The sequence below is a fragment of the Dufourea novaeangliae genome, unplaced genomic scaffold (genome assembly GCF_001272555.1).
Source record: "Dufourea novaeangliae isolate 0120121106 unplaced genomic scaffold, ASM127255v1 scaffold8, whole genome shotgun sequence".
Lineage (NCBI taxonomy): Eukaryota > Metazoa > Arthropoda > Insecta > Hymenoptera > Halictidae > Dufourea > Dufourea novaeangliae.
Window position 1 is genome coordinate 10,615,160 of NW_015373923.1, and position 24,548 is coordinate 10,639,707.

General features: G+C 33.2%; 1 protein-coding gene and 1 non-coding gene across 2 annotated transcripts in view; one reads left to right on the plus strand and one right to left on the minus strand.

Annotated features, from left to right (window-relative positions):
- LOC107194627 (neurexin-1-like) overlaps nucleotides 1-24,548 on the minus strand; it is a 68,325-nt gene that overhangs the window by 36,516 nt on the left and 7,261 nt on the right. The window contains exons 3-5 of the mRNA XM_015584274.1: nucleotides 14,486-14,677; nucleotides 12,074-12,217; nucleotides 10,762-10,979 (exon numbers count right to left, since the gene is read on the minus strand). Coding sequence (XP_015439760.1) covers nucleotides 10,762-10,979; nucleotides 12,074-12,217; nucleotides 14,486-14,677 — 554 coding nt within the window. The remainder of the gene's footprint in view (nucleotides 1-10,761; nucleotides 10,980-12,073; nucleotides 12,218-14,485; nucleotides 14,678-24,548) is intronic.
- On the plus strand, nucleotides 13,227-13,308 carry Trnas-cga. The gene has a single exon. It is a non-coding gene; the product is annotated as a tRNA-Ser (tRNA).

The window sequence follows — 24,548 nt, forward strand, 5'->3', positions numbered from 1 at the left end:
CATTTATATTTTGATTTTACATATTTCTTTTATAATTGAATGTGTTTGAATTTGCTCGAAAATAACGATTAATTGAAAATTAGGTATTTAATTCTTCAACGGAATAACAGGTTAATCGTTATTTATATCAGTTACATTGGCAATTTCTAATTAATATAAACAGATCGTATTACAGAGCACTAGTATATAATTTTACTTACTCAATGTAATAATGTAATATTTTTTTCTGAGAAATATTTAAAGTAATTCGTTTCATTCATACGGGGTCGCATTAATTATTAAGGTCATTAGTCACACGAAGTGAATGAAAATTTAACACGACGGAAATGAAATATGGTTATCGAAATGTGTTCACGATATGTAACGTCAATCGGGCTGATATCGGTGTTTATTATCTAGATAATGCGGTCAGATAATTAACTCGAACGAACTCACATATATCATTTATGACACGTCTACACTCGTATACACGTGTGTAATCAGGATAATGGAAGATCTGTCCGTGATTTGATGTGTTTACGATATTAACTTGTTCATATTGTTTCCAATGAACATATCTACAATATTCAATAAAGGCTTCATCTGTACTGTTTAGAACCTATGTATCTGTATTATATGCTAATGCACAGAGATTGCAGTTGAGCATCCTATAAATTTGTTCATCAGTAGTTAAATTGTTTACTAGTATTTAATTTGTGTATTACATAATCATAAATCTATTCAGTTTTGACTTTCATCTGATAAAATAAATCTTTTTCTACTTATTTACTGTTTTCGTTATACCTTTTATATTTATTATTTAATCTGTTATATAGTTAGAAAAATTTAAGAAGTCTAATTTTTTAAGTATTTGCGAAATATAGCTGCTTATTGTAGACAATGAATATAGATATTTATAAAACGTAACTCTCTGTAATGTATTATATGGGTCGAATAAAAAAATGTGATAAGTATTCGATTTGAAAATTAGGGATTTATAAAATGTTGTTTCTATTGGTTTGTTTTAAATGGAATTAATCAATTAGATCGCAATGGATGAAAATACACGTTTTTGCAACTACAAGTTTTCTAAACTTAATTCTACAGCGATGTAAGTAATATTTAAGTCGTAGCTAGAAGAAAGTTGCACTATCAGGATGGTGAGGCAATATTGTATCATAGAATCCCTGTGTACATAATTCCTTCGTTTCTTATTATTATCGATAAATGTATCAGTTATTGCACATTCAAATTGTATTGCAATTTAGTTAATCGTTATACTAAAATGGTATTACATAATATTACTCCCAACAGAAAGTATTCGATCAAGCCAATTAATTATTTCTAGGCGTATTAGAAATGGAAACTGTTGTTCTATACATATTAAAGAAACAGAATAAAACGGTTGGTGGTATTTGAAGAAAATATTAGAAAAATAATAAATGTTTTAGTGTATTTATCAAACAACTATTAAAATTGTAAGAAACTGTACAAGCAATATCACAAAATATTAAAAAAAATTTTCAATTTTCGAAACAAAATGGTTGGTAATAGCCATTGTCTAGAATTTTCATTAATGTCGTGAGATGTTTTAACAGTTCCTTTAATCGCTGTTCAATTTTTTCACTATATATATTGTAACTAAATATAGATATTTATTATAATACTAATATTTTCCTTCAATAAAGATAATTATTTCATTCAGTGCTTTTTACTATTAGTAAAAATATTTTTTACACTCATCATGCGAGTAACTTCGGCTACACGAGGGTGGGATATTATGGGAACACTTAAATATCTTTCTTATTTATGGTCATATGAAAAAACTTAGGATACAATTAGACTTTTTTAAGGGGCACATGTAAAGACAGAAAAATTTGTTCTCAAATTTACTTCTTATAAGATTTTAAGATCATCGCTTTTTTTCAAATAGAAATATATATCTTTTTATTCACATTTTTATACAGGGTGTAATAACAAATTCAACCACCTACAGCAATGTATTGTTCCCATTTAAATTCTTCATCCTGTATATTTAATTTCTTCGATCAAATACGTTCTGTCGGTAGTAGTAAATCGCAACACAGAAAAAAAATTACCCAGACCGACAGTTCCATTTCGCGAAAACAATCGATTCCGCGACAGGAAAACCATTTAAATTCCAGCAAAACTCTTTAACCCCTCCAGGGTTTCTTCAGATAAATCCAAGGACCTCTACAGAGCATTGCAATTAAAATCTTTCTCAGCCTCGTCAAATATTTACGATTCTCCGATCAATTTCAAACTGACCATGCCCAACTCCACCCACTGTACACGGCTATTTGCATTTCCCATGTCATCCGTCGCGAAAAATTGCGAGTTTCGCTCGGATTCGGTTCGAAAACGAAAACGCGACAAAACAAAGACTAACAAAAAAAAAAAAAATAAAACGCACTCGACGAAGAAAACGTACATAAAAAAACATTATATTGGCACGCGCTCGCGTAAATTGCCGGCTGAAAAACCACGGAAAACTGATTTTCTGTGGAAATTTCTTTGTCAGCCGACCGAATATTTAAATAGCGAATTTTAATTAAAGTTTGCCCCGCGCTCGTCAAATATTTACGATCGTCTGATCAATTTCCGTGAAGGGTGGGGGTGTGGGGGGGAGCGATTCCTCCGTTTTCCCGCCCATCAAACCCGAGTCCACCCGAGGCGCCCACCCACCGTCCTCCCTCTCTTCTTTTTCTCTCTTCCATCGTGTCGCCCGCTGCATCATCACTATTTATTTTCTTTCGCCCCGTGCTCTCGACGTTTTATCCGTCGAGAACAAACGGAGCGGCAGTAATGCCCCGAGACCCTGGGAATAATTCTTCCTCGCGTAGGAAACGACGCATTTGTTTCCTCCTCCAGAGGAGCAGCCATCTAACCCCCCCCCCTAACCCCTCGCCGTTGACGCGTTTCGTTTCGTTCTCTCTCACTCTTCTTTTTTTTTCATCCCCATGCACCGCGAAGCCTGGCAAACCGAGATCGTTTCAGGCTCCCTCTCGTCGTCGTAGTCGACGATTTCTTCGACGAAGGCAGAGAAGCAATTCGAGAATGAACGCGATAAGACCGTGGGACACGGTTTGGCCGTTCGCTCGTGAAAGACATCGATGAATGAACGATCGAGACATTTTCTCGACGCCTCCGCGTCGATTTTCATTCGCACGGAAAGACCGGAAGTCTCGACACGGATACACGGTTACGGTTTCATGAAGTATCGGAAGCTTCGAGGGACTTTATTGTTACGCAAGGGTGCCAGCCCTCCAACGGTTTCTATTTGCATTCGGTGCGCGGCGCAATTCAATGAATACGTCCAGGGGGGAGGGTTGTTCTTGTAAGTGGGTCGATCTGTTGGCTCGCTTTCTGCGCGAAGATGGAAAAATATGGTAACTGGAACTTGCGGGATTTGTTGTAATGCTCGTTTTAACGTGATTTTTGTTGGGAAAAGGAACTGTATTTTTTGGAATAATGGGAACAGATTTTTTTTGCGTATACTGGTACTTCTAAGCATTTATATACATGTAAAATCTGTTGCTGTAAATTGTTTGAGAAGTAATTATTGGAAATTATGATTATTGGAAACTATGGAAAATAACCTATATTATGACAGTATCGATTAGGAACTCTGTCGTTTGAATACTTTCGTTACTCACGGTGTGTTCGTGACGCTATAATTCCAAATTCAGCATACTTTATTAGGTAAAAGTAGAATATGTTTTGCAATAGTGACCTATATTTTATGGTATTCATTGAATTTATTTCATCTGTTCCCAATGATTAATCAAGAAGGTAGAACATTTCACTGAATAGGATGATAGAAACTTAGTGTGGTCTGTCACGAACGTTTTCGAAACAATATATAGAAAATCCATGATGAGTGTTCGAAAGCTTCTTGGCATTGACAAGGAGAGGTCCCGAGGTGTATCGCTAATGTGGTTTAGCACAGTGATAGAGCCTGGAATTCTCAAGCCAATAATATTTGTTTCAGTTGCATATAGCCATTAGTTTATGAAATATTTGATGTTCTGTGCTGAGGAGCCTTGGAACACTCATCGAGGATTTACGGTAGTGGTAAGGAACGTGTTAAGTTCTTGTGTTAGCATTTAGAATATTACTACAATTACCCTACTGGAAAGAATAATTGTATCGTTTGAATACTATTGAAAAGTTTTTAAATTCAGAGTTTTACAACTTTGTTAAAAATCCGAAATTGTTGCATAAAAAAGTAAATACATATGTACGTGTGATACATATCCAACTTCTGTTTCTTCCAAAGTGGTTTGTAGCTTTGAATAGTGTCTAACTGTTGTATCTATAATACTACAGTGGATTCAAACTATATTGCCGTGGTCGGGGCTGTAGGGGATAAAATGGCAATGAGTTCAGAGCCCCCTCCATGCTAAGTTATGTCGTCATGACCTCGGTCTCAGTGCCTGCGCAAAAGCTGGATCGTGCTGTTGCGCCGGCGTACACAACGTGTTGGGAGAGCGAATTCGTGTGCTCGAAAATACGTGTGAAGGGGAATCGTCTCGCGTGGCAATATGTTTAGTGGCAATATAGTTAGAGTCCATTGTTTATTCATAGTTGTAGCCCCATTTATATTTTTTTCAACTAAATATATCTACCAGTAAACTGAAGTGAATGGTAATAACGTTTTTGTATTAGAAATTCAAATTACACGTGTTAAGGGGTTAATAATTTGAAAACAGAGCCGTCTACATAATTTCTTCATTCTTGATTTTCAACTTAATGATTCTGCTACTAATAACCCTACACCCTATATAAATAGAACGGGACACGAAAATGGCGTCTCTTGTGGTTCTCACGCCGTGTTAGTACTAATTCTCCATTATTTTCAATTTGACAAGGACATTAGTATTGTATATGAAACAAAACCTTTCATTCTGAAACTATTCAATCAGTTTATGAAAATGAGAGATTGCTTATTAATGGCACAGATGTGACTTTAGTACACTCATATAAACGCAGCAATTTCAAAGCTACAGTTATTGGCGAATTGGTGTGTAGTTTGGAGAACAACGATATTCAGGTGGTAATAGTTTTTGGACCCTCGGAAAATTGCGGATCTTGTCGTATTCTGAATCGATCATTTTCCCTGGGAACAAATGAATTTTTAAATGCACCCTCTAACCTCTTCATATGTTCGCGACCATCCCCGAGTATTTCAACCGCGTGCAAGCGTGCGCAGGTGTGTATGTGTAACCAATTTCGCAATCACGATGCTTCCAGTCGGCCACCCAATAAATCGCTGAGCGATTTCGAGGGTAGATTGGCGACTCGTTCATTGGTGAGTGCATAATGCAAATTCGTTAACTTTATGCCTGCCCGCTCGCTCGCTATTCCTTCATCTCTTAATTACACTTTTCGTTTGCTCGTGCAATTGGATTAATGTAGAGATATTCACTCTTTCATCTTGTAAACGTGAACCTCGTGTTACAACAAAGTTAAATGCATCGAATGGAAAAGCAGTTTCTGCAGTAGACAGATATCATTATATAATTATTCTTAATTACGTAGTCATTAATAATTCTGTAATCATTCCTTTTTCTTGTTGGAAAAATTTGGACTAGGTTCCTTTTCTTAATAAAAACAAATTTCAGGATATTTCATAAGTCTCAGCGTTTATTGTATCAACTTTTCAACTCACAATCAGTTTTTTTTCTGCATCCTTTATACACACTTGTTACATCCTCTACATTGCTGACTATTCATCAGTGAGTTCTAGATAATAGCTTTTGATTGTTGGAATGAATTTAAAAAAAAACTGTTATCATTTAGTTAGAGATAAATTTAGAGAACAAGCGCTTTAAAACTAGTATATTTACTTACAATGGATAAAGTTGTACAGATTACTATAAGGAAAAGCTTTGTATATACACTTATTTTGTAAGAACGAAACATTTTCAAGAAATACGAAACGTTAATACCTGCTGTAAAATATATGTCATAATCAATAACAAACATCTGTCTTTTGCAAAGAGGGTTATAACTTTGAATAATTACTGACTATTGTTTTGTATTCAGAGTATGTATATCTCTACATATACCACCTATAAAGCAGGTGCTGGAGCATTTTCACTTTTCACTTAGTGAGTAGTAAAAAATTTGTTGTATTAGTTATTTTATATAGTATAAAGATTTAATATTATTAAACTTTCAAATGAATAGTAATTAATTTTTTGTATTAGACGTTCATAATTTAAAATGTACATAACGGAACAATGGGCGAATTTTAGAATAGAATTGAATTCTATGGAGACACATTGAATAAATCAATTTCTATATAGGAAAAAATTATTCCAGACTTATGGACATAGAACTTTAGAGACTTGTGAAGTTATCTAATATTTACAATATTTGTGGAGTAAATTCTTCAATAGTTAGAGTTCAATAATAGGAGAATTATTACTTATTGCATGAAAACGTTTTATTTAATCAATCGCCGTTCCCTTTTCCGAAACGAGTAATCTATATTGCAGAAGTCGGTGGGTAATTTTGCGCGCGGTTAATTAATTCGACCGATTTAATTGGTACACGGTGTTCACCCACTGACCTAATTTTCGTTCCCATCTGTTTACCAATCGGATAGCTTCATATCTATTTGTACGTGCACCGAGGTCATTCAAATATAATGTCATTTATTTAACTCATAAGATTTCATGCGAAACTATCTATTCAATTTATGTCGATATTAATACAATTATATACCTATCTTATTCTCATATTTATTCAATACATACTTAAAAATTGTAACTTAATTTTAAAAGTCGTCTGGAATCCTCCCTTTTAATTTTAGTTCGATTAAAAATTGCAGAATATTTTATATAAAAGAATAGGGTGTTTCAGCTAAGATCGAACATCTAAATATGGCCTTTAGTTTTAATAATATGAGAAATGTTTCAAGCACAGTTTGAATGGTTTCAAAAGAGAAGTATCGGAAACAGAATCTTTATGATCATTTTTCCTTAAACATTTTTAAGATCGCCGATATTTTCTTATCGGAAATCATATCCTTTTTTCTGTTGCATATTGTAGCAGGTGTTACGATGCATTTATAAATGCGCAACTTATGACTATGAGGTGATCTTGAATATGGAAAAAATAATGAAAATTCTGTGACAATAAAAAAATTTTTCTCATCTGGAACTATTCAAAGTGTAAGACATTTCTTATATCATTCAAAATAGAGGAGATATTTAGGTCATCACTTTTAGCTGAGACACCCTTTATATGTTTTTGGCATAGACATATTAAGATGACTTAAAAATAACTTCTGTAATTATTTTTTCAAACTTAAAATAGTTCAAAATATTTTACAACGAACATTCATTCTTTACAGCTTCTCCATCAATATTTAATATACTAGTAGTTGCTATTCAATTAATGTTACTTATCACTCAACTCAATATAACATACAACTTAAACGCGATGTTTAAAAGTTTAATTGCGTAGAGTTTTCCATAGCGAATAACATTTGGTTAGTTTGTTAGAGAGTCTATTAAATAAAATGTTATTCGAATAGTTAATGCACACAGTCACAAACGATCTAACTTCCCTTGGTTAATCAAGAGGTTCATTACCACATCAATTATTCCGTTCAATTATCGAAACCGTGTAGAGACCGAGATTGAAACATAAACGTAAATTACAACCCCCGTTAACTCTACGCCACGCCGTTGTAATCTGGAACCCTACGTTTCCACCTAAAATAGATATGTATATATGTATGCTCGCAGCCACGTTTCTAGTTCTGTTTTCACGTACTAAAAGATTATATTTTCGTGTTCTCTCGTGAGCACTCCCCAGATATGGGTTTTTCAAAGATATTAAAATAGAAAGCTAGAAACCATTTTGGTATAAAAATATACAGAATAGAAATACGTAGTTATAAGAGGAAACTAAAGTTTTCAAATAACTGAATAATGTTTAAAAACCTTTAACCTTGTTTGGTACAAAAGTAATCCACTATTTCCTTAGCAAAATAACGATGTAAGTAAAATGTTTAATATATCTTCCAGTTTTCTGGTTGATAAAGATGATGAAAGATGTCTGACAGTAGTGAGGAATATTATTAAGTGAACATGATTACATATTTTCTTTCGAAAATAAATATTGAAATAGCAAATAGTAATAAATTATTCATTGATTGACTTAATTACATTTTTGAACGTTTAAAAGATTTAATAGAACGTTTAACCTTCTGCACTCCTAGGGCGAACAGTTACTTTGTCGCTAAATGCAAGTGTTATTTATTGTAACATGGAATCAACTAATTAATAAAAATAAAAGAAAATCGATACAATTTAATTTATGCATACGTATAAACCTTTGCTGAGATAACAGTATTAATAAATTGCAAAGAATAGAATTATAATTAATGAGAGGTATATGTATATTTAAATGGCAATGTTTAGTCTTTTATTCAGAAAAACGTTACCGTTTAATCTGTTCTGTATTTTTCTATATGACTACGTGCTTGAATCATATTGTTGTAGAATTTAATCGTATCAAACATTTTGATTGGGATCATGAAGCAGGTTTGCTTGACTTGAACTGAATATGCTTCAACCACATTCGAAATTACTTGGTCGGGTGCAATTACGAATCATCCATCTCAATCAGGAACCATATTAGTCCGTATGCAGGAATATATGTAGTTTACTTCTGGTAGATGCAGGAATACCTTAAAACGTTTTAAGTAATTTGCTCGAATTTTCCATTTTCATATGATTTCAGCGTAAGATAAAAAATATGTATCGTATATCATGAGTAAAATTTTATCAAACGTGTATAATAGAACTAACCTTCTATATAGAAGGAAATAAAAAAGGTATTGGAGACTTTCAATTTAATAGACAGAAAATAAATTAATTATGGTACATATCGTGATTACGTACAATTTATTTTGTGTCTTTGTTTATATATACAATTTAAATACTGAAATTAAATACGTCCTTAAAAATCTCGATCTTTTGTATAATCATTCTGCATTTTAAATTTTAATAGTGATGATTGACTGATTATTTGTTTAAATCTTTCGATACTAATATTATTTATAAACAGTAAAATGCAATTAAATTAAAAATTAGGCTCAATGCTTGTTAAATTAATAATACCTAACCCATTACAAGAGTTACGTGATACAATATAGACAATATTTGCAATGAAAATATGTTACTTAACTGCGACGACTTTCGTATATACTTATAGCAGTTACTTCAAGGAAAAGTTTCTTCGCTCGTAGAGAATATTTCTACGAGAATAAACTTTTCAGAAGGAATATTGAAATTTCAGTTCGACAATCAGACGATACTATGTGAGTACAGAGAACACTTCCAATGTCTCTTTCGAGTACATCTTCGGCCAACGAACTTGAATCCCAAGGTCCGCCATGAATTATGAATACACGGGACTCCATCGGCAGCCTCTATTTTCGTTCGATTTGAATTTTTACAGCCAATTTATTCTGTTGCGGAAGAACGCCCCCGAACGGATCGATGAATTATGATCGCGACGGGGGATGCGCAAGGTCGCTTGAATTTTCATGCGTTATCGCGCTTCACGACGGTCAGGTTAATATACTTTGCGCCTGCGATTAATCGTGAACGACACCGATGGTGATTTCAAACAGAAGCCTGTTGATCGTTCAGTCATTTTGAGAGGAACAAGTCCTGGATTGTCGTTCGATCATGTTCACCGTTTAAATATTTTATAGTTTTTAATCTTTCGTGAGTGAATAAGTTAACATCATGTTTTACTTAGGCATAGGTCCCAAAGTCGCTACCATTGTAATGCATAAATAATTTTAGTGCTCAAGTTGAACTATAAAGTAGTTGGTATTTTTGGAATTTCTAATATTTAGGACTCAAATACATAATCATATTTTATAACTTTACCCAGTCAGCCAAATCTGCAAAGCCAAATTTTGTCCAATACCTGTTATAAAGTTAGGGCTACAAGTTTGATGCAAGATTCACTATAAAGAATTTGCGCGCACATTGGCAGCAACATATGCAGCAAATTGGCTAGCGCAGACTCTGTTCCGTTTGTGCTCCCCATTTTGATACAGGTTATGTTGCAATATTTGCTGCTAATTTGCTGTACCATTTTGTCAGGTGGTGTTGCCTGCAAAACCCAAGCCAAATGCGGAAACAGATGGCTATAGTTTTTTAAACAACTTTGTCATTATTTGCTGGCATTTGCTCGAAACTTGTATACAACTGGTTATCAGTGTTGATTAGGGTTGGTTTCAAAAATTTTGATGGTTTGATTCGTACTACAAGAAGATTGGAACTGTGGAAAAATAATGGAAGCTATGAAGTGTCGAAGAACAAAAGCACAATTTCTGATATAAGTGATTTGTGGGCTGCTTTCAAGATTTCGAAAACAGTTAAATTTTCTAAAGATTCTATTATTTTTTTTAGTTTTTCTATATGACAATTCTTGAGAGTAAGTGTAAACTTTAGAAATATCAAAGGAATATAACGGGGGAATTTTTCCAAAATGAAAATAAATTAATTCTTCTTAGAATTTTTCAATGTCCAAATACAAGTTGTTTCTTGAAGCTGTAATCTACATTGTTTACTTTACAGTGGATATTAACTCGTAAGTTACCTGAACTATCTATGGTTGTGTAAACTTACAACGAGTATACTTTTTAAAAAATTATATTTTCGTTGCTTCAAGTATATGTTGTAATGCTTGAAAATTTATGCAATACGTTGGCGTTGCACTCACCTTTTCTTTGTCTCCGATGTGAATCAGCAGAGTCGCTTTACCTTCGTCTAGGTAAATCTGTAGTCTATCAGGACTGTTTTCTAGGCTTGTTGACAAGAGCAATCCGCGTGGTTTGGTCGTTTTGAATCGTACGATAACCTCCTCCGCTTGCGTTTTCGAATCTTCCGGCATAAGCGCTGTCATCTGCTGTGTTCCGTTCAGATGCAATGTTGATGCGTCTAATGAAAATGGAATAAAAAGTTATGGAGAATTACTTGGTTCTTATCAATTTTAACCATCATAGAACTTTAAGATTTATGAGTACTTGTAATAACTAAATTGTATCGCACGAAAAATTGATTATTTACTCGATAACCGCCTCCTGCATATTAAGTTGGACTGTCGGAGTTTCAGTACATACACATATTGGAATACACAAAACTGTGTAATTTAATTTGCATTTTTATTTTTTATAGAAAGAAAATTCTTAGCAGGTAGAGTGCCGAACTATTTCCGGTGATCTTTCTGTTTACACTACGCGATGCGGTCGACCAAATGATATGAGTCTTTCAGAAACGATAGAAAATTTTGGAAAAAATGCTATGAAGAGACTGCAAAACGATTCGGGAATGAAAATGGTAGGAATGTGACTACCAAAGTAATCACGTTTAGTAACAATTGCGAAGGAAAACCGGACTAAAAAGAAAGGAAAATAGAATTCATTAATATGACTATTGAATCATTGCATTGCATCTACTAATGTTATTACAAAGTATTTTGTTCTCTTTCTTTATAGCTTTGCCATTTTAATTGTGCGAAGCAAAGTATTATTTTTTACAGTTCATACTGATTCATTGCCCGTAACAACATCGGTCATCGATGAATTCAAGTGTCGAACATTGTTAGTAATTGAATAAACATTTATAAAGCCTTAATTCCTTTCAAATACTGTAGAAAGGCTCACTGATTAAAAGCAAAAAAATAGTCTTTATTCTGTACAATCACGTTATAATGTAAATTACTATACATAACAGTGATAAATGTAGAAAAGTTGTCAAACGGTAACGAATGAAAAATGCCATTAAATGCTTTTATAATGTTTAAATGTTCTAGTGAATCATTTATATGCCATGTAATGCAGGCAAAAATACAGAAAAATATTTTTTTATAATTGTTAAATAATTTGGGAATAAAAGGGTAAACACGTGTTCGAATAGTATCGACAAATAAATTTAATTTCAAACGCCAGGGACAGCACGTCATTCTGTAAACCAGTGATTGAATCGCCCGGGAAATCCTATAAAATGGAATTACAAGTAAAGCACGGTCTTACCTTTTCCGCATGTAGGCCCGGTGAAGGGTGTTCCGGTACAATCGCAGTGAAATCTGTTCCACCCCTCGAGACAATGGCCGCCGTGCATGCACGGCTGTGAAGGACAGTGGGGCGGTTGAGAATGACAAGCCGGCCTGACAGCACCTGCAAAATTGTCCAGAGAAACGAAATTATGTAGACAGTGACAAGTGTTTCCGGTTCAAGTCGTTCATCCCTCCGGGACTGAGTTCTTTCTTTTGCGAAAATTTCTCATCCTCCGGGAAAAACACTCTTTTTTCCCTTCCGAAACGGATTCCGCACGTTTCACCATTCACAATTTTACAGAGGAACAATTAAAAAGCTTCCAGAATAATTTCATGATTGGACTTTATGCATTTGTGTCATTAACGAACGCGTAAATGATAATAAAATGAAAACTGTAACGAAATTTCATAATATTTGTTATTTATTTATATCAAATTTACACACCATTCCTGTTTTTTTATGTTATTCTGCGCACAATTTGAATTTGCATAAAGATCTGCCGTCTTTTTATGAACAATGTTCTAGCTTATGAAGCTTAAAATGTAATGTACTTTAATTTTAATGTATATAATTTTATCCCTGTATTATATGAAAATCGTTTAATTGTATTTAAAAGTTACTTATAAGTTTATGTAATGACTTTGTGTAATCGTATTTACTTGTTATATATTCGAACAAATATATAATGTGTATAGTACAATAAAATATAATTATAACAAGTTAATTAACAAATTGTTAGTATTAATCAATTATTTAATACGTGAGAGCGTTTTTGTTCTTGTTTTCGAATAAACTCTTCACTTATGTTAATAGTTACAATATTTATTTCGGAATTGTTATAAAAAATTTGATTACATTCATTTATTTGTTTATAATTTTTATAAGGAGACGGTAAGTCATTAATTGCGTTTTGATGATGACTTTTCTAATGTTCAAAAGTTAGTTGAAACGAGATACTATAAAAACTTCACATGTTTATAACATGATATTTATTAAAAAAGGGATTTTTCGTATGATTGTATGAAAGAATATGAGAATTTATAAATTACAATTATATACAAAATATTACTGTTATAAAAAGTCACTAGAGATTGGTTGAAGTTCAATTTAGAAGACCGTTGTTTCATAAGCTGTGGTGTCCGAGTGGTTAAGGAGTCAGACTCGAAATCTGATGGGCTATGCCCGCACAGGTTCGAATCCTGTCCGCAGCGAACATCTTTTTTTTCTTCAAAAATAATTTTTTTCAGTTAATTTTCACTTCTTCTGTTACTTAAACATATTAAGTGCTATAAACTAATTTTTAATACAAAAATAAATAATCAATATAAAAATTATTACTTTGACATGCATGACTTCGTATTAAAATACTATCTCTTCAATTTACCTTGAAATTCAATTTTTATAATTTTGAGTCTGCTTGTATAACTTAAATAATTTATATAAAATCAATTATGTACATGCAAGTTAATGTCTTTTTCACTATTAAGTAATTTTTCTTTTTCGTTATCAGGTTCTTTAAAATTAGTATTATACTTAATTTTTATCTTATACCATGAAACTTGACATAGTAAATTAATTTAGCTATTACAGTGTGTTGGTAAGTATGCCCCATTTTCCAGATGAAGTAGGTTCAAGAATATGGTAAACAAGAGACTCGTTCAACGTACATACAACTATGTATGTACGTGCACTTCGGCCAACGTTTAGTAAACATGTTACATAATACAGCACATTGCAGTCACGTTCATCAACAAGATAGAATATCAGTAAATATAATATTTTCTATTTTATACATTTCATGTAAAAACACGAAAACACATATAAAGGGCATTATATTATTAAAATGTTAACATGTTTTAAAATTCTTTTTAGAAAAAGTATTCTTTTAAAATCTGAAGAAAAGTTTGTGCAGTAAACAGTGAATAGAAAATCGGTCACATATACAATTCATAAATATAATTTTAGAATTGAATTTTGCATAATTTGTTTATATCTTTGTTGTAGATTTGCTCGAAGGTTACACCAGGCTTAAAATTATTTATATTTCTAAGTTACAATAGGGTTAAAAATATTTTATTACATCAAATGACAGCTATTCTTATGGCAAGATAAGCTTTTCTCACTTTTTCATCCATTCTTATAAGATTACACATTCCAAACGTATTATCTTGATTACTTATTATTACAAAATTATTAAATAATTTAATTAAACGTCATGTAATCTGCAGAAACCCTTCGTACAACTAATTTTGCAAAGTAGATATTATATATTTACTATGAAATGGATAGGGAGTTAAGTTAATTTTTATTAAATATGGAAAGGGTTCTACAATCGTTAAGGAAAATGTTCTATTTGAAGTCTACTATAAAATTTGCACTATTTCTTACCAGAGTCTTGTTGTTGAGCGTATCCAGCTATATCGATCGGTTGTCCGTTTATGACAAGGTCTCTCATGCAGCCGACATAACCCTGTCTCAGGGCACCTGTCCACAGTACTGCTGGCACTGTTAAAGGTGCGAATGGGGCTCCCACACCACCGATGTACAGTAATCCATCAAGGTCTAATTGCGTAGAATCGCCTAAAACAATAGTTTTAGTTAATTAGTAACTCCAGTCCTGTAGAAGCTTTTTTTAAAACAATTATGTAAGTCGATACTCATGATATTGAAGAAAATGTCTATTTTCTTTATTACTTAACAAATTATTCCTGCCTTGTTACAAATAATATGAAATATTCGTTAAACACATATTTTGTAAGATTGTACATGTAACACATCAAGAGACACACATTATACATAATTCTTAATTTTTTAATTTGATGTGTTTCTCAGTAAGTACTCCTTGTGTATATCAAAATGTAAATCGTTTTTTTATGTGTTTGATATGTCTGTAAATAGTGACAAGTACTTTTTGACGTGGTTTACTTAACACTATTTACATACATATGTACAACTACGGAAAATGGTTAAAAAAGGTGAAACGAATTTAATAACTAGATAAGTAGTAACTTTCCAGACAATGGGAAATTTCGTATTATTTATTATCTTTTTTAGGTAACATATTAAGTGCAAAACTGTGTTTGAAAACGTGTGTATAACTTATTATTAGCCGTTATTAAAAATAAACTTTTATACTTAAGAATTTTTCAGTAAAGCAGATCTCAAATAGTTTAAAATCCATACGACACAGACTTGATAGTTGCTCTGATTAGATTGCGAATGTCTGTGCGAATTTGAAGTTTTGGACACTAATGTATACATATATGTATACACTACACAAAGCAATTAGAGAATACCTAATATACGTGTACGTATAGGCCGCCAATAATTCCTGGAAAGTTATTTTATAAAAACAAAACTAAGTGTCAATATAATACGGAAGATGTGTTAATTTATTATGCCTATTGGATTTCATTAGCATACAGTAACCGGTAGCGATTATTCACTTGTTTTGAGCAGTGTATAAGAGTTAGACAGAGATTTATGTAGTAGGAGTTTTATTACTCTAATAATAGAACATTAATACCATTAAACTTTATTTTACCCTGCTTTGCCAGTTAAGAGATACAATAAATTCATAAACACTCTTAGTTTGGTTATGAAGCCAAGAATTCTCATCTGTGTTCTTGCAAAATTAAAATTTTGAAGTATGTACTTATTTAAATGAAATATCGCTAGTATGATATGTAATGATACTACTTACAAAATATTTACTATGTTATATTTACTATATAGGAAGCTAGAACGTTTTATGGTCGAGGGTTATAGAGTTTAACGAACTTCAAATTACATGAAGGTGGCACAATGTTCCCGTTACGAAAATAATCCCCAATGGATGTTGGGAGGTGCTAATAAATAGCTTCCGCGGTGACATAGTGGAACAACCGTATCAAGAACTAACTTTCGAGGCCCTTTTGTGGAAAACCGGTGTCGGCGATGAGAGTTTCACCGCTCTGACCGTAGTTTTCCAGCGCTCATCATAGATCAAATGCAGTGGAGCTTATCTACGAGTGTAACGAATATATATCTCTCTCTCCACCTCTTGGCATTTTGCTTTTTCCTTTTCCCTTTTTCCCTTTTTCTCCTTGCTCTTCCGACTCTTAATCGATTTTCGTAAGCGATGTCGGAACATTTCAGTGACAAATGCAGAACGGTAGATGATAAATCGATGCTGACGTAAATTCATACACATTCTTTTGAGTTATGACCGATTTATGACGCGTGAAATTTGTTATCAATTTAGAATTTGAAATTCTGTTTGATGTATACAACGACTGATTATGCCGAAGGGATTATTCTGTTGGTGGGAAATAGATAACTGATCACCATTCGTATTTGCAGTATATTAGACTGTAGAAGATTAAGCAAACTCACGATTTTCGTTACTAATATCTAAAAATTGATATTGGACAGAATTTTGAATTCTGCACTAGAGGCTTGATTACGTTAATCAAACTTTTATTACGTAATCGAAACTTTTATTTCATTCTATTTTCTATCTTAAGAGACGCTGTAAACGCAGAAACATCCATAGTCTACTTATAATTGTATCTGAGTGTACCAAAATAATGGCAGCCACGTTTATGTTGGTATTGAAGTTTTATTCTGTTTTACCGATTGGGAATTCAATTTTTGCGAGAAAATTGGGAAATACCTAGTTACAGAAAGAGAAAATTTTTTTCGACTAACAGATACTGCAGCATTTTTAATCAAGATTATTGATGAAAGAACTGCTATTACTTTTGCATACACCTAATAGTTTATATAAAATTCATTTTAATTCTCCAAAATCTAATCATTATAGTTCTACAAAAACAACTAAGGAAATTTTGTATATTTTAAAGTTATATTAGACACAGTACTAATCTTAACATACTCAAAGTACCATTTATTTCCCACCGATCTAATATATTATTAAAGAATTAATCTGTAAAATAGTAATTGTACCGATGACTAATTGAAAACTATTTTCTTCCAAATATAATATTTACTCCTACGAGAAACAAAAATAAATGGTTCTCCATTAACATTCATCATTGTTCTCGTAGATCTTATGTCATTTTGATCAAATGACTCAAAAAAAAAAGAGAGTAGAAGAATGTGTCACAAAATGGCCTAAGATATCAAGAAACAATTAGTAATACGCATGCGATAATATAGGTAGACATTTTATATCCTTAAAAACGAGTAAAAATAAATGTGACAAGCATAGTGACTTATTCCTTTACATACCTAATAATATAATGCACATGAAAACATTATTTAGCCACATAAAAATGATCCCGTTAGTTGAAACATTACCATTTTCTCAACGCACACAGCATTCTGCAGTCTTTAATGCAACTTCTATCAATTTTCCAAATTTATTTCCAAAACGTTTTACGTTATATACGGTATTTGTTATATTTACGGTAATTGCAGTTTATTTATCGTCCAAGTGGAGAGCGCTCAAACTATCGCTAATTATTCCGGACGCTCGGAGAGCGTTGATGAGGCCCGTTATTCAACGTTAATTAAAAAGTCGCGGGAGTCGCTTAAAGTCTATTATCCTCTGCAATTTTTTTTCGGTACAAAACGAAATTTCACTCTCTTGAAATGGGGATAGACCGCGAGGGTGGCGGAGCAAGGGTGGGTGAGTAGTGGAAAAAATTCAGCGGCTCGAATTATCCCCGTGCGTACAGGGGATGACGTGCCTGATGAAAATAATGGTCCCTCTTCGCGCAACCCTTTCCACCGAGCATGCCTAATCGTTCCGTAATCTTTTTGCGGCGCACCGTCCGGAACCGCGTTACTTTGAGGGGAACAAGACCACGTATTTTACGTAAAGATCACAACAGAGATGCTGAAAATAATAATTTTTAGAATTCGTCAGAATCTGTCTTTGAAAACGGAATTGTGCTTCGTGTATACCGACTTCCTTTGTTAAAATGTCTTATCTAACAGATTAACGTTTTTCATGATTTTTCGAAATGTTTGAAGCTCCACATATTATTCACTTTTCATAATAATTAAAGTTAGAATGCCTTGTGTGCTTCGTAGGGCTCTAGAAACAGTTTAATTTAACTGTTCTGCATGCTATTTAGGTGATTTTACTAGTTTATCTTGTCCTATGTAACATTTAATAAATCCTAGCTAACCACTTATGTTTATGTCTCAGCTGTTTATGTTTAAGTTGCGTGTAAAATGATAATATAATTACGATATAAACCGTTTCTTATAGAAAATTCTGACACCTCATTTTTCTGGGTAGTTTGAAAATGTTTAATTATACTATAGCAGGATTTATAAGAGAAACTAATATATCTGAGAATCGGGTGAGCGTGTTCACTTGTAAAAGATTATGGCCCAATTCATACCAATTAATGTTCATTTGAACTTATTAGAATTCAATTGCATTAATTTAACGAATTTTTCTCTTAGTTTCGTTATTTAAAAATTTTCAGGGTTGACATTGTTATTGGTCTTTTATAAAATTCTATGCTATACTTGCTTAGAGTAAATTTATCCATTGATTTAATGCAGACTTTTTGAAAGAGTTATGATTATTATTATTAGTAGTGTATGTGGTAAGAGGTATTAACGGAAAAGTTTTTTATGTGTGCACAAATAGCAATGTGCAGTTGAATAACTGTTATTATGTAAAAATTTTCTTGCTGTACGGAATCTTACATAAAAAGTCGGTCGATAAACTCTTAAATACATTTATCCAAATTTGTAAACCACTTACATGTTTTTCTTTATTGGAATTAAATATGCGACAAAGAAGTACCATTAATATTACTAATTTTAATGAGTATTTGTCATTCAAAAATGAACACATAAAGCAACCAAATCTATTAATCTCTGTTTAAAAAACGATACATTTAAGACTAATCGTAAATATTGAAATTTCTATTTTATTTTTATCTTATCAAATTCAAAACAGTGGAACAAATTTTTAATTAAATCCGTATAGTGTTTACTCTTGCAGCTTTCAGGTGTGAGCTGTGCCTTTTTGTATTACAAAAATTCGCCAAAATTATAATTTCCATGGTACCGGGCCGTGAAAATTAAAAATTTCCGATTTAATTCCTGCTTGTCAATCGAATCTACACAAACACCGCCAGTCTGCTTTTGAAAAGGCAACAAAGAACATTAATTTCGCTGATCAACGAAACACCAAAGGGTCAAAATAAAAGAAAAACCATTAAAAAGTGTCCTATATTAAATCTTTTAATTTCTCTAAAACCAGCAAATTTAATAAACCAAAAGTAACCTTAAGGACGGGTTGTGACCAAAGAGAACGTCATTCTTTCAAGAAAAAAGAAGACCAACCTACCGTAAGATAAATCTTATTTTCTCTTAAAGCAAGCGACGCAGAGCGAAGATGGACGGAAGACGGAATTGGCCGAACGACAGAAGCAGAGAAACAGCGAAGGACACAGAGGCGAAAGGGGGATGAGAGATAATGGTCAAGGGAGGGGGGAGGAGAGCTCTTTAGACGATGAGGAGCTTTTTCTTTGGGGAATGGTTACCGCCGACAAGAGGTGTGCGAGCTACACGAGGATTTCAGGAACGAAAACGCTTGATTTCGCACGCTGCGCCGGGCCCTCAGACCGGTAACCATAATTTTCCAGATAAAATTTATGCTCGGCAACTTTATTCTACCGCGGTATCGCGGAAAGTAATCGTTGGATTACCGTCGGCCTTCGTTAATTAGATGTCTGACCCGAGGGTATGATGCATTGTGCCCCTCGTAAAATTGGTGGCATCGCTCCGTGTTACGTGATCACACGGTATGTATACGCGGGCCAAGCTTAGGAGATTCGTGCTTACGGGAGTATTCTCATGTTTCGGGACCAAAAACTCGATTAACTTTTTTCACGTCTTAATTTTCTATGGTTCCTCTAGAAAAAGTATGTACACGAATTTTCGGGATATTTTTAAAAATACGGGAGTTACAAAGCCTCCCTCCCAGCGCACGCATTGGTCAAAGTTTGACCTGGTGTCTCGAACCCTTGTGTGGGCAATCAAAATATTTACGATTATTGAGCAATCTGAATGCTTTTATTCTGACAGATTAGATAAATATAGATAATTTTACTTTCATACTTTTTCGAAACTCTTAGTTTTCTCTTTCTACAATATACCAAGTGCAGTTTTAAAATATATATATGTAAATTTATAAATGGGTACCTGGGTACTTTAGGTACTTAGTTGCCTACACAAGGGTTAAGGGGGCTAGGCAGTCAAAAAATCGATCCTTTCGTTACTGCATTTTTCGAAAATACTATCCTTTCTGAAAAAAATGCCGTTTAGTTTATATTAAAATTCGTCAAATTGTTGATTTGGCAGCTAATGTTGGGATTAACTGTGGACTTAACTGTTACAATTGGTCATAAAAGGCTACAGTTTTGCGGGGAATTGTAAGTAGGTATGCAAATGAAAAATTGAACAAAAACAGAAGTATCGAAACTTGATTCTCAAATTAAATTGAGAGTGAGAATGGAGAAATCCTTAGTATGTATGATATTTTAAAGTGAAAACAGTTTTCAACTAAATAACAGGTATCCAGACCTTTGAAGGCTAAAACGTTTGTCGGATTTTAAAGTTTCTTTGTTCTTCAATACGCGAAATGTCCACCAATGATTCGTGTGTTAGATGTACTCATAAGTAATCCAGTATATTTTTCCAAGTTCGATACTTATTTTCGAGTAAATTAGAGGCTTGTGTTGTTTCAGTGATATTTGTCGTAGTAGTCCAACGTTCGCAGCCATTTTCAAACAAGAAAGGGGTAGAAGAATTTTTTCAAATTTAAACTGTGTCACTAGCTTGTTAAAAAGTTATTTGGAGCAGATGTTATTTAAACACAATCTAAAATTTGATTTGAGCACTTTGACTTACGAGGCCATGAATACTGAAGCACGTCGAGTATGAAACTAATATTGGAATATGAAACACTCGTGATGATTCTATGACTGTCGTTTTGGAACTGATTCGTCTCTGATCGTGAATGGAAACTGCAGGCAGGTAAAATTATCGTAGTGGGGGATAACCACGAAAACATCAGGCACCAGAGTAAGAAGGTTGTAAACCATGTGATACTGAAGGCCTTTGTTTTCAATCAACCTTCTTTTCGACAAATGTCATTGCCTCAATGCCAGTTTATATGTATAGGGTTGTACCATGCAAAATTCAGAACTGTACTACTATACTTTACTTTAGATTTCGTGTTTCTTGAGTATATAATCTATAATACATGTATAATTTCCACTCTCTTTTTAGAGATTAGTTTTTTTTAAAGATAATTTGCGATTAATATTAGACTATAAAGTATTCTCCACTATTGTGTATGACTGGTCCTTTATCCATTTATTGTCGATTATTTTATGTATTTAATAGTTAATTTACAATAGGTTCCACGGTTTTCTGAGAAAAATATATTTTCTCCATTTCTTATGGTGATTATTTTTTATTTCTAATAGACCATTGTTTTGCAGTTACTTTTCGTTCACTAAACTATATTCAGAGAATGATTTAAGTCAACAATTTGAAATTTGATAATGTATATACGTACTATAATCGCAGACTAAAAAAATTGTGATGCTATATTCTGAAATTGATGCAGAAGTGTTTAATTAGCGAGTGTATCGGATATTAAATTTCTGCGGCCTGGTACACCATTATAATATTGCAAATCTTGTAAATAAGCTTCACGTGCATGAACACGATGAACTGTGATCCACGTAGCATGTCGCATCCGCGCTTAGTCGGAAATGCTCCTACATAGTATGTATAATCAGTAGATTTCAAAGTACATAATCCTTTTCTGGGGTTCGGTTTAACAATTGTTGATGAATAGGTATGTTGTGGTTTTCTATAGTTAAGGAACTGAATTTCACACAAACAAAAAATGTTCGATCAACGTGTATCATAATATTGTTTCATGGCAAATACAAATATAAATATAACATATATAGAACATAAATATGTACCTATGTAACATTTTTGATCGCCTGAAAAATATAAAATGTAACAATTTTCGATCAAATGAAAAATGTTAAATATAGATTTACGTTAATATTTTCATTTTCATTACATTAATATTTCGTAATCGTATATTGTATAAAGTAATAATAATAAGAATAATATAATAATACAACTTTATGGAACACATGATCATACGAATATAAAGTTGAATAGAAGAACTTAACTTATATGCAAATATTAGAACGTGTCGTCATCAATAATAATTATATGTACATTCATGCATATTTTATAAGCACTTTATGTATGATTTGATCGAAATATTTATTATGTATATTATTTTGTTGCCTTCTCGATTCTTCTGTGTTAATAGTCATTACTCTATCTTTGTATCAGCCAATGTGTTTTCCATTGAACTAATTACATTTATGGAACAGAAAATTTCACAAAAAAGCAATATTTAGTTTTATTTATGAAACAGTGAAGAACCAACATAGATCCAAAACAATATTAATTTTATGGTTTTTATGTGCCCAAAATTCAATGACACGAACTTTATTCGATGTAGGCAGAAGATTAATTTCAAAAAGTATCCATTTACCTAAATACAAATACTAAATACAATTGTTCGTCCGTTACCAAATGTGGCAACCAGCGCAAATCAAATGGGTCGGTATGTAGGGTATCCTGTAACACACTGACCTACATTCTACATATGTATATCTCACTGTTATCGATATCTATGTACCCACATGAAAATGCTACTTTTAATTTACACTATGATTTCCTCAATGCACACACCATTCAACAATCTTTAATGTAGTCTTCATCAATTTTCACAATTAAGAAATCAATATTCAGTTCCTTATTCCTTCAGTGTTCCATGGAACAGTGAAGAACCAAGATGCACTACCGCCTATAAGTATTAGGACACCTGGTCTGTATGACAAAAATATGATGATTCGTAAAAATAATATATTTTAAACCACATCTATTATTTGATAGTAGTATAAGCGTTGAGCTTCAATATCCCCTGAATAATATTTATTTCAGATTCTCAGCAATTTCGTAATGCCTTGTAACATTTACTGCGAATATTAATTTCATAGTTATTATTTACCCAAGATTCAGTGAAACGAACCTCATTCGGTGCAGGCAGAAAATTAATTTCTAAAAGCGACCATTCACCCACAATTGCAATTGTTGATCCGTTACCAAACCTGGCAACCATCATAAGTCAAATGGGTCGGTATGTATAATGGGTTCGGATTTATCCCGAAACACGCTGATCTAGCCAGAAGCCAGAGTCTAACCCAGAGTCCGGCCGCACACGGCGTGTGCTTTAGCGCGTAATTCGCTTCGCGGCAAAACAGTTTGGACTGTGTACAAATTTCCATGAGATCCGCAAGCGGCGGTTTAGATCGATTACCGTGGATAATGCTGTTGTAATAATGTTTACTCGTGGTCGCTGTCGATTCTGCTTTTTCCATCCCACCGAAAACAGAAAAATTAATCCAAAAATCAATTGATCGTCGATCTCCGGTGGGACGGAAAATTGTACGAATGCGAAACATCCATACGATCGATCGATCGATCGATCGATCGGTGGGACGACGCCATTTAAAACGGGCGCGAATTTCTCGACGTATTTTCGCTTATCAGTTCGACGGTAGTTTCCGCCCATTGCCTCGATCGGAAACGAATGGTTTTTTTTTTCTCTCGGCCGGGCACGACTATTTTATTGGCTTATCTTTAATCGCGGTTTAAGCCGCGATGATTCATGTTTCGGAGATTACGTTCTCTCTTGCGGGTATAGCGTGACCGTTGATTTAATTTGGCCACTTTTCTAGACGGATTTAATCAACATTTTGCGGTTAAACAGAATCTCGTGTTTTTGGTCGACGGATGTAACACAAAATGGTGATTTGTGACTTGGACGTCTTATCTGCTTTCTCGAAAACTGAAATTCGATGTAATATTGTTGTGAAAAAGATTGCATGCATCTACGGTTTGACCTGTAGACGGTTGCAATATAACTTAAGGGGACTCTGGTGTAAACAGCTAAAAATGAACGAATTTTTGGGAATTTATTGTGTAGGTAGTATTAAACCAATCTGTTCGAAACTTTGTGAATGCTTTATTGTACAGTTAAATCGAATAAAAACATTTATATTTTCACGACAAATTCATAAATATTATAGATGCAAGGACTTATGTGCAGCCCGTGTGCCAAAAAGGTGTTCTACGCCGGGGTAATAGGGTCACAATAATTTGGATTCCCTCTTACGTTGGCATTGAAAGGAATAAAAACGTGGACAAAGCAGCTAGAAAAGTAGCCATATGCTCCCTTTCAAAACGAAAAATTCAACAAAACAAGAACGAGGAATGGAAATCCTCAATTGGTTAACGTTTACTGACAATCGAAATAAATTTCCACGATACGCACTATACATCTTAGCTAGAGACGACCAAGGAATAATATCAA